This window comes from Chlamydotis macqueenii, unplaced genomic scaffold, assembly GCF_036417535.1.
Source record: "Chlamydotis macqueenii isolate bChlMac1 unplaced genomic scaffold, bChlMac1.mat HAP1_SCAFFOLD_305, whole genome shotgun sequence".
In the NCBI taxonomy this organism is placed as follows: domain Eukaryota; kingdom Metazoa; phylum Chordata; class Aves; order Otidiformes; family Otididae; genus Chlamydotis; species Chlamydotis macqueenii.
This window is the reverse complement of record NW_028239170.1, coordinates 77,441-89,811: the sequence shown is the minus strand read 5'-3', so window position 1 is coordinate 89,811 and position 12,371 is coordinate 77,441. Positions and strand designations below refer to the sequence as shown.

The following is a 12,371-nucleotide window of genomic DNA, read 5'->3' as shown; positions in this document are numbered from 1 at the left end:
GTCGGACGATTGCTCCCACACCAAAAATGCCAGCCAGTCAAGCTCTTGCTGCTCCTCACCGGCCATTGGCAGCGCATCTACAGCACCACAGACATCAGGGCTCTGGACTTTCCCTGACGAACAGGGCTTCGACATTTACCACCAGCTGCACCAGGGCTCCCACTGAAAAAAAACCCCGAAAAATCACGAACGTCGGACGATTGCTCCCACACCGAAAGTGCCAGCAACTCAAGCTCCTGCTGCTACTCACCGGACTTTGGCAGCGCATCTACAGCACCACAGACATCGGGGCTCCGGGCTTTCCCTGACGAATCGGGTTTCGACATTTACCACCAGCTGCACCTGGGCGCCCCCTGAAAAAAAAACCCCAAAAATCACAAATGTCGGACGATTCCTGCCACACCTTAAATGCCAGCCTGTCAAGCTCTTGCTGCTACTCACCGGCCATTCCCAGCGCATCTACAGCACCACAGACATCGGGGCTCTGGACTTTCCCTGACGAACAGGGCTTCGACGTTTACCACCAGCTGCACCTGGGCGCCCACTGAAAAAAAATCCTGAAAAATCAAAAACGTCGGACCATTGCTCCCACACCGAAAGTGCCAGCCAGTCAAGCTCTTGCTGCTCCTCACCGGCCATTGCCAGCGCATCTACAGCACCACAGACATCGGGGCTCCGGGCTTTCCCTGACCAACAGGGCTTCGACATTTACCACAAGCTTCACCTGGGCGCCCACTGAAATAAATAAACGAAAAATCACGAACGTCGGACGATTGCTCCAACACCGAAAGTGCCAGCCAGTCAAGCTCTTGCTGCTCCTCACCGGCCATTGGCAGCTCATCTACAGCATCACAGACATCGGGGCTCCGGGCTTTCCCTGACCAACAGGGCTTCGACGTTTACCACCAGCTGAACCTGGGCGCCAACTGAATAAAAATCCCCAAAAATCACAAACGTCCGACGATTGCTCCCACACCGAAAGTGCCAGACTGTCAAGCTCTTGCTGCTCCTCACCAGCCATTGGAGGCGCATCTACAGCACCACAGACATCGGGGCTCTGGGCTTTCCCTGACCAACAGGGCTTCGACATTTACCACCAGCTGCACCTGGGCGCCCACTGAAAGTAAAACCCCGAAGAATCACGAACGTCGGACGATTGCTCCCACACCAAAAGTGCCAGCCAGTCAAGATCTTGCTGCTCCTTACCGGCCATTGCCAGCCCATCTACAGCACCACAGACATCGGCGCTCCGGGCTTTCCCTGACCAACAGGGCTTCGACATTTACCATCAGCTGCACCTGGGCGCCCACTGAAAAAAATAAAAGAAATATCACGAACATCAGACGATTGCTCCCACACCAAAAGTACCAGCCAGTCAAGCTCATGCTGCTTCTCACCAGCCATTGCCCGCGCATCTACAGCACCACAGACATCGGGGCTCCGGGCTTTCCCTGACGAACAGGGCTTCGACGTTTACCACCAGCTGCACCTGGGCTCCCACTGAAAAAAAACCCCGAAAAATCACGAACGTCGGACGATTGCTCGCACACCGAAAGTGCCAGCCAGTCAATCTCTTGCTGCTCCTCACCGGCCATTGGCAGCGCATCTACAGCACCAAAGACGTCGGGGTTCTGCGCTTTCCCTGAACAACAGGGCTTCGACATTTACCACCAGCTGAACCTGGGCGCCCACTGAAAAAAATAAACGAAAAATCACAAACGTCGGACGATTGCTCCCACACCGAAAGTGCCAGCCAGTCAAGCTCTTGCTGCTCCTCACCGGACTTTGGCAGCGCATCTACAGCACCACAGACATCGGGGCTCCGGGCTTTCCCTGACCAACAGGGCTTCGACGTTTACCACCAGCTGCACCTGGGCGCCCACTGAAATAAAACCACGAATAATCACAAATATCGGACGATTGCTCCGACACCAAAAGTGCCAGCCTGTCAAGCTCTTGCTGCTCCTCACCGCCCATTCCCAGCGCATCTACAGCACCACAGACATCGGGGCTCCGGGCTTTCCCTGACCAACAGGGCTTCGACATTTACCACCAGCTGCACCTGGGCGCCCACTGAAATAAAACCCCGAAAAATCATGAACATCGGACGATTGCTCCCACACTGAAAGTGCCAGCAACTCAAGCTCTTGCTGCTACTCATCTCCCATTCCCAGCGCATCTACAGCACCACAGACATCGGGGCTCCGGGCTTTCCCTGACCAACAGGGCTTCGACGTTTACCACCAGCTGAACCTGGGCGCCCCCTGAAATAAAACCCCCAAAAATCACGAACGTCGGACGATTGCTCCCACACCGAAAGTGCCAGCCAGTCAAGCTCTTGCTGCTCCTCACCGGACGTTGGCAGTGCATCTACAGCACCACAGACATCGGGGCTCCGGGCTTTCCCTGACCAACAGGGCTTCGACATTTACCATCAGCTGCACCTGGGCGCCCACTGAAATAAAACCCTGAAAAATCACGAACGTCGGACGATTGCTCCCACACCGAAAGTGCCAGCCAGTCAAGCTCTTGCTGCTCCTCACCGGCCATTGGCAGCGCATCTACAGCACCACAGACATCGGGGCTCCGGGCTTTCCCTGACCAACAGGGCTTCGACGTTTACCACCAGCTGCACCTGGGCGCCCACTGAAAAAAATAAACGAAAAATCATGAACATCGGACGATTGCTCCCACACCGAAAGTGCCAGCCAGTCATGCTCTTGCTGCTCCTCACCGGCCATTCCCAGCGCATCTACAGCACCACAGACATCGCGGCTCCGGGCTTTCCCTGACCAACAGGGCTTCAACGTTTACCACCAGCTGCACCAGGGCTCCCACTGAAAAAAAACCCCGAAAAATCACGAACGTCGGACGATTGCTCCCACACCGAAAGTGCCAGCCGGTCAAGCTCTTGCTGCTCCTCACCGGCCATTCCCAGCGCATCTACAGCACCACAAATATCGGGGCTCCGGGCTTTCCCTGATGAACAGGGCTTCGACATTTACCACCAGCTGAACCTGGGCGCCCACTGAAATAAAACCCCGAAAAATCACGAACCTCGGACGATTGCTCCCACACCGAAAGTGCCAGCCAGTCATGCTCTTGCTGCTCCTCACCGGCCATTCCCAGCGCATCTACAGCACCACAGACATCGCGGCTCCGGGCTTTCCCTGACCAACAGGGCTTCAACGTTTACCACCAGCTGCACCTGGGCTCCCACTGAAAAAAAACCACGAATAATCACAAATATCGGACGATTGCTCCGACACCAAAAGTGCCAGCCTGTCAAGTTCTTGCTGCTCCTAACCGGCCATTCCCAGCGCATCTACAGCACCACAGATATAGGGGCTCCGGGCTTTCCCTGACCAACAGGGCTTCGACATTTACCACCAGCTGCACCTGGGCGCCCACTGAAAAAAAACCCGAAAAATCACAAACGTCGGACTATTGCTCCCACACCGAAAGTGCCAGCCAGTCAAGCTCTTGCTGCTCCTCACCGGCCATGGCAGCGCATCTACAGCACCACAGACATCGGGCCTCCGGGCTTTCCCTGACCAACAGGGCTTCGACGTTCACCACCAGCTGCACCAGGGCTCCCACTGAAAAAAAACCCCGAAAAATCACGAACGTCGGACGATTGCTCCCACACCAAAAGTGCCAGACAGTCAAGCTCTTACTGCTCCTCACCGGCCATTCCCAGCGCATCTACAGCACCACAGACTTCGGGGCTCCGGGCTTTCCCTGACCAACAGGGCTTCGACGTTTACCACCAGCTGCACCTGGTTGCCCACTGAAAAAAACCCTGAAAAATCAAAAACGTCGGACGATTGATCCCACACCGAAAGTGCCAGCCAGTCAAGCTCTTGCTGCTCCTCACCGGCCATTGGCAACACATCTACAGCACCACAGACATCGGGGCTCCGGGCTTTCCCTGACGAACAGGGCTTAGAAGTTTACCACCAGCTGAACCTGGGCGCCCACTGAAAGTAAAACCCCGAAGAATCACGAACGTCGGACGATTGCTCCCACACCGAAAGTGCCAGCAACACAAGCTCTTGCTGCTCCTCACCGGACGTTGGCAGCGCATCTACAGCACCACAGACATCGGGGCTCCGGGCTTTCCCTGACCAACAGGGCTTCGACATTTACCATCAGCTGCACCTGGTTGCCCACTGAAAAGAACCCCGAAAAATCACGAACGTCGGACGATTGCTCCCACACCCAAAGTGCCAGCCAGTCAAGCTCTTGCTGCTCCTCACTGGTCATTGGCAGCGCATCTACAGCACCACAGACATCGGGGCTCCGGGCTTTCCCTGACCAACAGGGCTTCGACGTTTACCACCAGCTGCACCAGGGCTCCCACTGAAAAAAAACCCCGAAAAATCACGAACGTCGGACGATTGCTCCCACACCAAAAGTGCCAGACAGTCAAGCTCTTACTGCTCCTCACCGGCCATTCCCAGCGCATCTACAGCACCACAGACATCGGGGCTCCGGGCTTTCCCTGACCAACAGGGCTTCGACGTTTACCAGCAGCTGCACCTGGGCGCCCACTGAAAGCAAAACCCCGAAAAATCACGAACGTCGGACGATTGCTCCCACACCAAAAGTGCCAGCCAGTCAAGCTCCTGCTGCTACTCACCGGACTTTGGCAGTGCATCTACAGCACGACAGACATTGGGGCTCCGGGCTTTCCCTGACGAACAGGGCTTCGACGTTTACCACCAGCTGAACCTGGGCGCCAAGTGAATAAAAATCCCCAAAATTCACGAACGTCCGACGATTGCTCCCACACCGAAAGTGCCAGCAACTCAAGCTCTTGCTGCTCCTCACCGGCCATTCCCAGCGCATCTACAGCACCACAGACATCGGGGCTCCGGGATTTCCCTGACCAACAGGGCTTCGACATTTACCACCAGCTGCACCTGGGCGCCCACTGAAAAAAAACCCTGAAAAATCAAAAACGTCGGACGATTGATCCCACACCAAAAGTGCCAGCAACACAAACTCTTGCTGTTCCTCACCGGCCATTGGCAGCGCATCTACAGCACCACAGACATCGGGGCTCCGGGCTTTCCCTGACCAACAGGGCTTCGACGTTTACCACCCGCTGCACCTGGGCGCCCACTGAAAAGAACCCCGAAAAATCCCAAACGTCGGACTATTGCTCCCACACCAAAAGTGCCAGCAACTCAAGCTCTTGCTGCTCCTCACCGCCCATTGGCAGCGCATCTACAGCACCAGAGACAGCAGGGCTCCGGGCTTTCCCTGACGAACCAGGCTTCGACGTTTACCACCCGCTGCTCCTGGGCGCCCCCTGAAAAAGAAACCCCAAAAATCACTAATGTCGGACGATTCCTGCCACACCTTAAATGCCAGCCTGTCAAGCTCATGCTGCTCCTCACCGCCCATTCCCAGCGCATCTACAGCACCACAGACATCGGGGCTCCGGACTTTCCCTGACCAACAGGGCTTCGACGTTTACCACCCGCTGCACCTGGGCTCCCACTGAAAAGAACCCCCGAAAAATCACGATCATCGGACGATTGCTCCCACACCGAAAGTGCCAGCAACACAAGCTCTTGCTGCTCCTCACCGGCCGTTCCCAGCACATCTACAGCACCACAGACATCGGGGCTCCGGGCTTTCCCTGACCAACAGGGCTTAGAAGTTTACCACCAGCTGAACCTGGGCGCCCAGTGAATAAAAATCCCCAAAAATCACAAACGTCGGACGATTCCTCCCACACCGAAAGTGCCAGCCAGTCAAGCTCTTGCTGCTCCTCACCGGCCATTGGCAGCGCATCTACAGCACCACAGACATCGGGGCTCCGGGCTTTCCCTGACCAACAGGGCTTCGACGTTTACCACCAGCTGCACCTAGTTGGCCACTGAAAAAAAACCCTGAAAAATCAAAAACGTCGGACGATTGATCCCACACTGAAAGTGCCAGCCAGTCAAGCTGTAGCTACTCCTCACCAGCCATTCCCAGCGCATCTACAGCACCACAGACATCGGGGCTCCGGGCTTTCCCTGACCAACAGGGCTCAGAAGTTTACCACCAGCTGAACCTGGGCGCCCACTGAAAGTAAAACCCCGAAGAATCACGAACGTCGGACGATTGCTCCCACACCTGAAGTGCCAGCAACTCAAGCTCCTGCTGCTCCTCACGGGCCATTCCCAGCGCATCTACAGCACCACAGAAATCGGGGCTCCGGGCTTTCCCTGACCAACAGGGCTTCGACGTTTACCACTCGCTGAACCTGGGTTCCCACTGAATAGAAAACCGAAAAATCACGAACGTCGGACAATTGCTCCCACATCAAAAGTGCCAGCAACTCAAGCTCTTACTGCTACTCACCGGACTTTGGCAGTGCATCTACAGCACCACAGACATCGGGGTTCTACGCTTTCCCTGACCAACAGGGCTTCGACGTTTACCACCAGCTGAACCTGGGCGCCCACTGAAATAAAACCCCCAAAAATCACGAACGTCGGACGATTGCTCCCACACCGAAAGTGCCAGCAACTCAAGCTCTTGCTGCTCCTCACCGGCCATTCGCAGCGCATCTACAGCACCACAGACATCGGGGCTCTGCGCTTTCCCTGACCAACAGGGCTTCGACGTTTACCACCAGATGAACCTGGGCGCCCACTGAAAAAAATAAACGAAAAATCACGAACATCGGACGATTGCTCCCACACCGAAAGTGCCAGACAGTCAAGCTCTTGCTGCTACTCACCGCCCATTGGCAGTGCATCTACAGCACCACAGACATCGGGGCTCCGAGCTTTCCCTGACCAACAGGACTTCGACATTTACCACCCACTGCACCAGGGCGCCCACTGAAAAAAAACCCGAAAAATCACGAACGTCGGACGATTGCTCCCACACCAAAAGTGCCAGCCAGTCAAGCTCTTGCTGCTCCTCACCAGCAATTGGCAGCGCATCTACAGCACCACAGACATCGGGGCTCTGGGCTTTCCCTGACCAACAGGGCTTCGACATTTACCACCCGCTGCACCTGGGCACTCCCTGAAAAAAAATCCCCAGAAATCACGAACGTCGGACGATTGCTCCCACACCGAAAGTGCCAGCAACATAAGCTCTTGCTTCTCCTCACCAGCCATAGGCAGTGCATCTACAGCACCACAGACATCGGGGCTCTGGGCTTTCCCTGACCAACAGGGCGTCGATGTTTACCACCAGCTGCACCTGGGCGCCAACTGAAATAAAACCCCAAAAAATCACGAACATTGGATGATTGCTCCCACACCGAAAGTGCCAGCCAGTCAAGCTCTTGCTGCTCCTCACCGGCCATTCCCAGCGCATCTACAGCACCACAGACATCGGGGCTCCGGGCTTTCCCTGACCAACTGGGCTTCGACGTTTAACACTCGCTGAACCTGGGCTCCAACTGAAAAGAACCCCGAAAAATCACGAACGTCGGACGATTGCTCCCACTCCCAAAGTGCAAGCCAGTCAAGCTCTTGCTGCTCATCCCCGGCCATTGGCAGCGCATGTACAGCACCACAGACATCGGGGCTCCGAGCTTTCCCTGACCAACAGGCCTTCGACATTTACCACCAGCTGAACCTGGGCGCCCACTGAAATAAAACCCCGAAAAATCACGAACGTCGGACGATTGCTCCCACACTGAAAGTGCCAGCAACTCAAGCTCTTGCTGCTACTCACCTCCCATTCCCACCGCATCTACAGCACCACAGACATCGGGGCTCCGGGCTTTCCCTGACCAACTGGGCTTCGACGTTTACCACCAGCTGCACCTGGGCTCCCACTGAAAAAAAACCCCGAAAAATAACGAACGTCGGACGATTGCTCCCACACCGAAAGTGCCAGCCAGTCAAGCTCTTGCTGCTCCTCACCGGCCATTCCCAGCGCATCTACAGCACCACAGACATCGGGGCTCCGGGCTTTCCCTGACCAACAGGGCTTCGACGTTTACCACCAGCTGAACCTGGGCGCCCACTGAAATAAAACCCCGAAAAATCACGAACGTCGGACGATTCCTCCCACACCAAAAGTGCCAGCAACTCAAGCTCTTGCTGCTACTCACCGGACTTTGGCAGTGCATCTACAGCACCACAGACATCGGGGTTCTGCGCTTTCCCTGAACAACAGGGCTTCGACGTTTACCACCAGCTGCACCTGGGCGCCCACTGAAAAAAATAAACGAAAAATCACGAACATCGGACGATTGCTCCCACACCGAAAGTGCCAGCCAGTCAAGCTCTTGCTGCTACTCACCGCCCATTGGCAGGGCATCTACAGCACCACAGACATCGGATCTCCGGGATTTCCCTGACCAACAGGGCTTCAACATATACCACCAGCTGCACCTGGTTACCCACTGAAAAAAAACCCTAAAAAATCAAAAACGTCGGACGATTGCTCCCACACCGAAAGTTCCAGCCTGTCAAGCTCTTGCTGCTCCTCACCGGCCATTCCCAGCACATCTACAGCACCACAGACATCGGGGCTCCAGGCTTTCCCTGACCAACAGGGCTTCGACGTTTACCACTCGCTGCAGCTGGGCTCCCACTGAAAAGAACCCCGAAAAATCACGAACATCGGACGATTGCTCCCACACCAAAAGTGCCAGCAACTCAAGCTCTTGCTGCTCCTCACCGGCCATTCCCAGCGCATCTACAGCACCACAGACATCGGGAGTTCGGGCTTTCCCTGACCAACAGGGCTTAGATGTTTACTACCAGCTGAACCTGGGCGCCCAGTGAATAAAAATCCCCATAAATCACAAACATCCTACGATTGCTCCCACACCGGAAGTGCCAGCCTGTCAAGCTCTAGCTGCTCCTCACCGGCCATTCCCAGCGCATCTACAGCACCACAGACATCGGGGCTCCGGGCTTTCCCTGACCAACAGGGCTTCGACGATTACCACCCGCTGCACCTGGGCGCCCACTGAAAAAAATAAACGAAAAATCACGAACATCGGACTATTACTCCCACACCAAAAGTGCCAGACAGTCAAGCTCTAGCTGCTCCTCATCGGCCATTCCCAGCGCATCTACAGCACCACAGACATCGCGGCTCCGGGCTTTTCCTGACCAACAGGGCTTCGACATTTACCACCAGCTGCACATGGGCGCCCACTGAAAGTAAAACCCCGAAAAATCACGAACGTCGGACGATTGCTCCCACACCGAAAGTGCCAGCCTGTCAAGCTCTTGCTGCTCCTCACCGGCCATTGGCAGCGCATCTACAGCACCACAGACATCGGGAGTCCGGGCTTTCCCTGACCAACAGGCCTTCGACATTTACCACCAGCTGCACCTGGGCACCCACTGAAATAAAACCCCGAAAAATCAAAAACGTCGGACGATTGCTCCCACACCGAAAGTGCCAGCCAGTCAAGCTCTTGCTGCTCCTCCCCGGCCATTGGCAGCGCATCTACAGCACCACAGATATCGGGGCTCCGAGCTTTCCCTGACCAACAGGGCTTCGACGTTTACCACCAGCTGAACCTGGGCTCCCACTGAAATAAAACCCCGAAAAATAACAAACGTCGGACGATTGCTCCCACACCGAAAGTGCCAGCCAGTCAAGCTCTTGCTGCTCCTCCCCGGCCATTGGCAGCGCATCTACAGCACCACAGATATCGGGGCTCCGAGCTTTCCCTGACCAACAGGGCTTCGACGTTTACCACTCGCTGAACCTGGGCTCCCACTGAAATAAAACCCCGAAAAATAACAAACGTCGGACGATTCCTCCCACACCGAAAGTGCCAGCCAAACTCTTGCTGCTACTCACCGGACTTTGGCAGTGCATCTACAGCACCACAGACATCGGGGTTCTGCGCTTTCTTTGACCAACAGGGCTTCGACGTTTACCACCAGCTGAACCTGGGCGCCCGCTGAAAAAAATAAAAGAAAAATCACGAACATCGGACGATTGCTCCCACAGCAAAAGTGCCAGCCAGTCAAGCTCTTGCTGCTCCTCACCAGCCATTGCCAGCCCATCTACAGCACCACAGACATCGGGGCTCCGGGCTTTTCCTGACCAACAGGGCTTCGACATTTACCACCAGCTGCACCTGGGTGCCCCCTGAAAAAAAAACCCCAAAAATCACAAATGTCGGACGATTCCTGCCACACCTTAAATGCCAGCCAGTCAAGCTCTTGCTGCTCCTCACCAGCCATTGGCAGCTCATCTACAACACCACAGACATCGGGGCTCCGGGCTTTCCCTGACCAACAGGGCTTCGACAGATACCACAAACTGCACCCGGGCGCCCACTGGAAAAAAACCCCGAAAAATCACGAACATCGGACGATTGCTCCCGCACCGAAAGTTCCAGCCTGTCAAGCTCTTGCTGCTCCTCACCGGACATTGGCAGCGCATCTACAGCACCACAAACATCGGGGCTCCAGGCTTTCCCTGACCAACAGGCCTTCGACGTTTACCACCAGCTCCAAATGGGCGCCCACTGAAAGTAAAACACCGAAAAATGACGAAGGTCGGACGATTGCTCCCACACCGAAAGTGCCAGCCTGTCAAGCTCTTGCTGCTCCTCCCCGGCCATTGGCAGCGAATCTACAGCACCACAGACATCGGGGCTCCGGGCTTTCCCTGACGAACACACAGCTCTCTCTCTCGCTCTCGCTCTCTGGCATGCTCACACTCTCACACACACACACTCTCACACACTGCATACTCAACCACTACCAGATGTCTACAAAACACACCACCCATACACCTACCAACTAAAACCCACATCTCACACTCTCCAGCCTCACTCTAGCACCAGCCTCCTCCCACACACCAGCACCCTGCACCTTTCGCTCTCCCTGGGAACAGCATTCCCAGAGGCCTCAAAAAAAAATAGCCCTCCCTGCAAAAAAACCCCAGCCTGAGCCTGACCTCTGCCCCCAAACATTGGTGATGATCATTGCCTTGCAGAGCAGCCAGGACTGGGGAAAAAAATAAAAGCCCAGCTAGAAGAAAATAAAAGAAAAAATTTTAAGAGTAAATATTCCCCAACTTTTTTTTTAATTTAAATTTTTTTTTGTGTATGTGTCTAACTGCCTGAAAAGGAAAACTCTGTCACACACACCCTAAAACCAAACACAAGAAACCTACTACCCACTCACAAACAAACTACAAACACTCAAAACACACTACAACTTCACTCACTACACATACCAACACTCACACTCTGGCAAGCCGATGCTCCCAAGAGCCTGCTGTAACCCACTATCTCCCTATGGCTGCAATGCTCCCCAAAAATCACAAGAAATCACAAGCCTCAAAACAAATAAAAGATACCCACCCCCCCAAACACACACACAAGAAAAACCCCACTAAATAAAATAAAACCAAAACCACACCACTATACCAGCAATAACCCCACCCCCTAGCCTATTCTGCACCCAGCCTTTGCAGACAACCATCACCTGACACACCATCCAGGACCCACAGCCAAAAAAAAAAAAAAACCACCCACAATGAAACCCAGAAAAACCCCACAAACACACCCATCAAACCTCACAACAGGGGGTAGAATCCCTTCTACTCCACTTTTCTGCTTAGATTGCTCTGCCTAACATAATTCACAACACCACACACTAAGCATTAATACACTTCACAGCTAGACCTCTAGTAACATGGAAAACAATTACTCCCTCAAAAAGCACTCACTCTACCCTTGCTTCACCACAATAAGTCTAGTGACTTATCACCAATCCACCTAGCCCTGACTCTACACAACCCCCAGTCAGGGCAGCTCCAGCCAACCACACACATGCAGAGACAGACAATACACAAACCACATCAAACAACACACCTCAAAGGTCAAAAAGTTACCTGCAAGAAGAATGACCACCAGATGGAAAAATATCGCCAAGAAATAAGACCTGCAGGACCGTGACATGAATAACAGGAGACTGTGGCAGAGCCAGACCAAGAGTAGAACATCAGAGCCCCTAACAAGACCTTACTCTCAAACGAGAGAGGATGGACGCGCAAGAAGCCTGCACCCAAGACCTAGAGAACATCGGGATGCAGGGAAGAAGTCCCAGTCCATGAAAATGGACAGCAAGAGAACAGAGCTGCTCACGCAGCTGAGAACGACGCCAGATAAGAAGGTGGTCCCTAAACTTTCAAGAGACACGATGGGTCGATGATTTAGACTTGTAACGCCATAAAAGAGCCCGATCGGGACTGCGCTGCTGACTATTGCCCTTTGAGAGGGCAGCTACAGCAACCGAGTAACCTGCCGTGCTCCTTGACCGTACGGATGACGCCTACACCCAAGAAAGGTCTAAGAGACAGAAGACAGACCACACAAAAAACACAACAGGCTGGAACTGCCCTGCCTGCTCCACCGTCAT

The 12,371-nt window shown here is 54.4% G+C and overlaps 1 protein-coding gene across 1 annotated transcript in view; it reads right to left on the bottom strand.

Annotated features, from left to right (window-relative positions):
• The window catches only part of LOC147596040 (protein NDRG2-like), a 144,078-nt gene extending 131,707 nt beyond the window's left edge, over positions 1 to 12,371 (bottom strand). The window contains exon 1 of the mRNA XM_086771710.1: positions 12,357 to 12,371. Coding sequence (XP_086627836.1) covers positions 12,357 to 12,371 — 15 coding nt within the window. The remainder of the gene's footprint in view (positions 1 to 12,356) is intronic.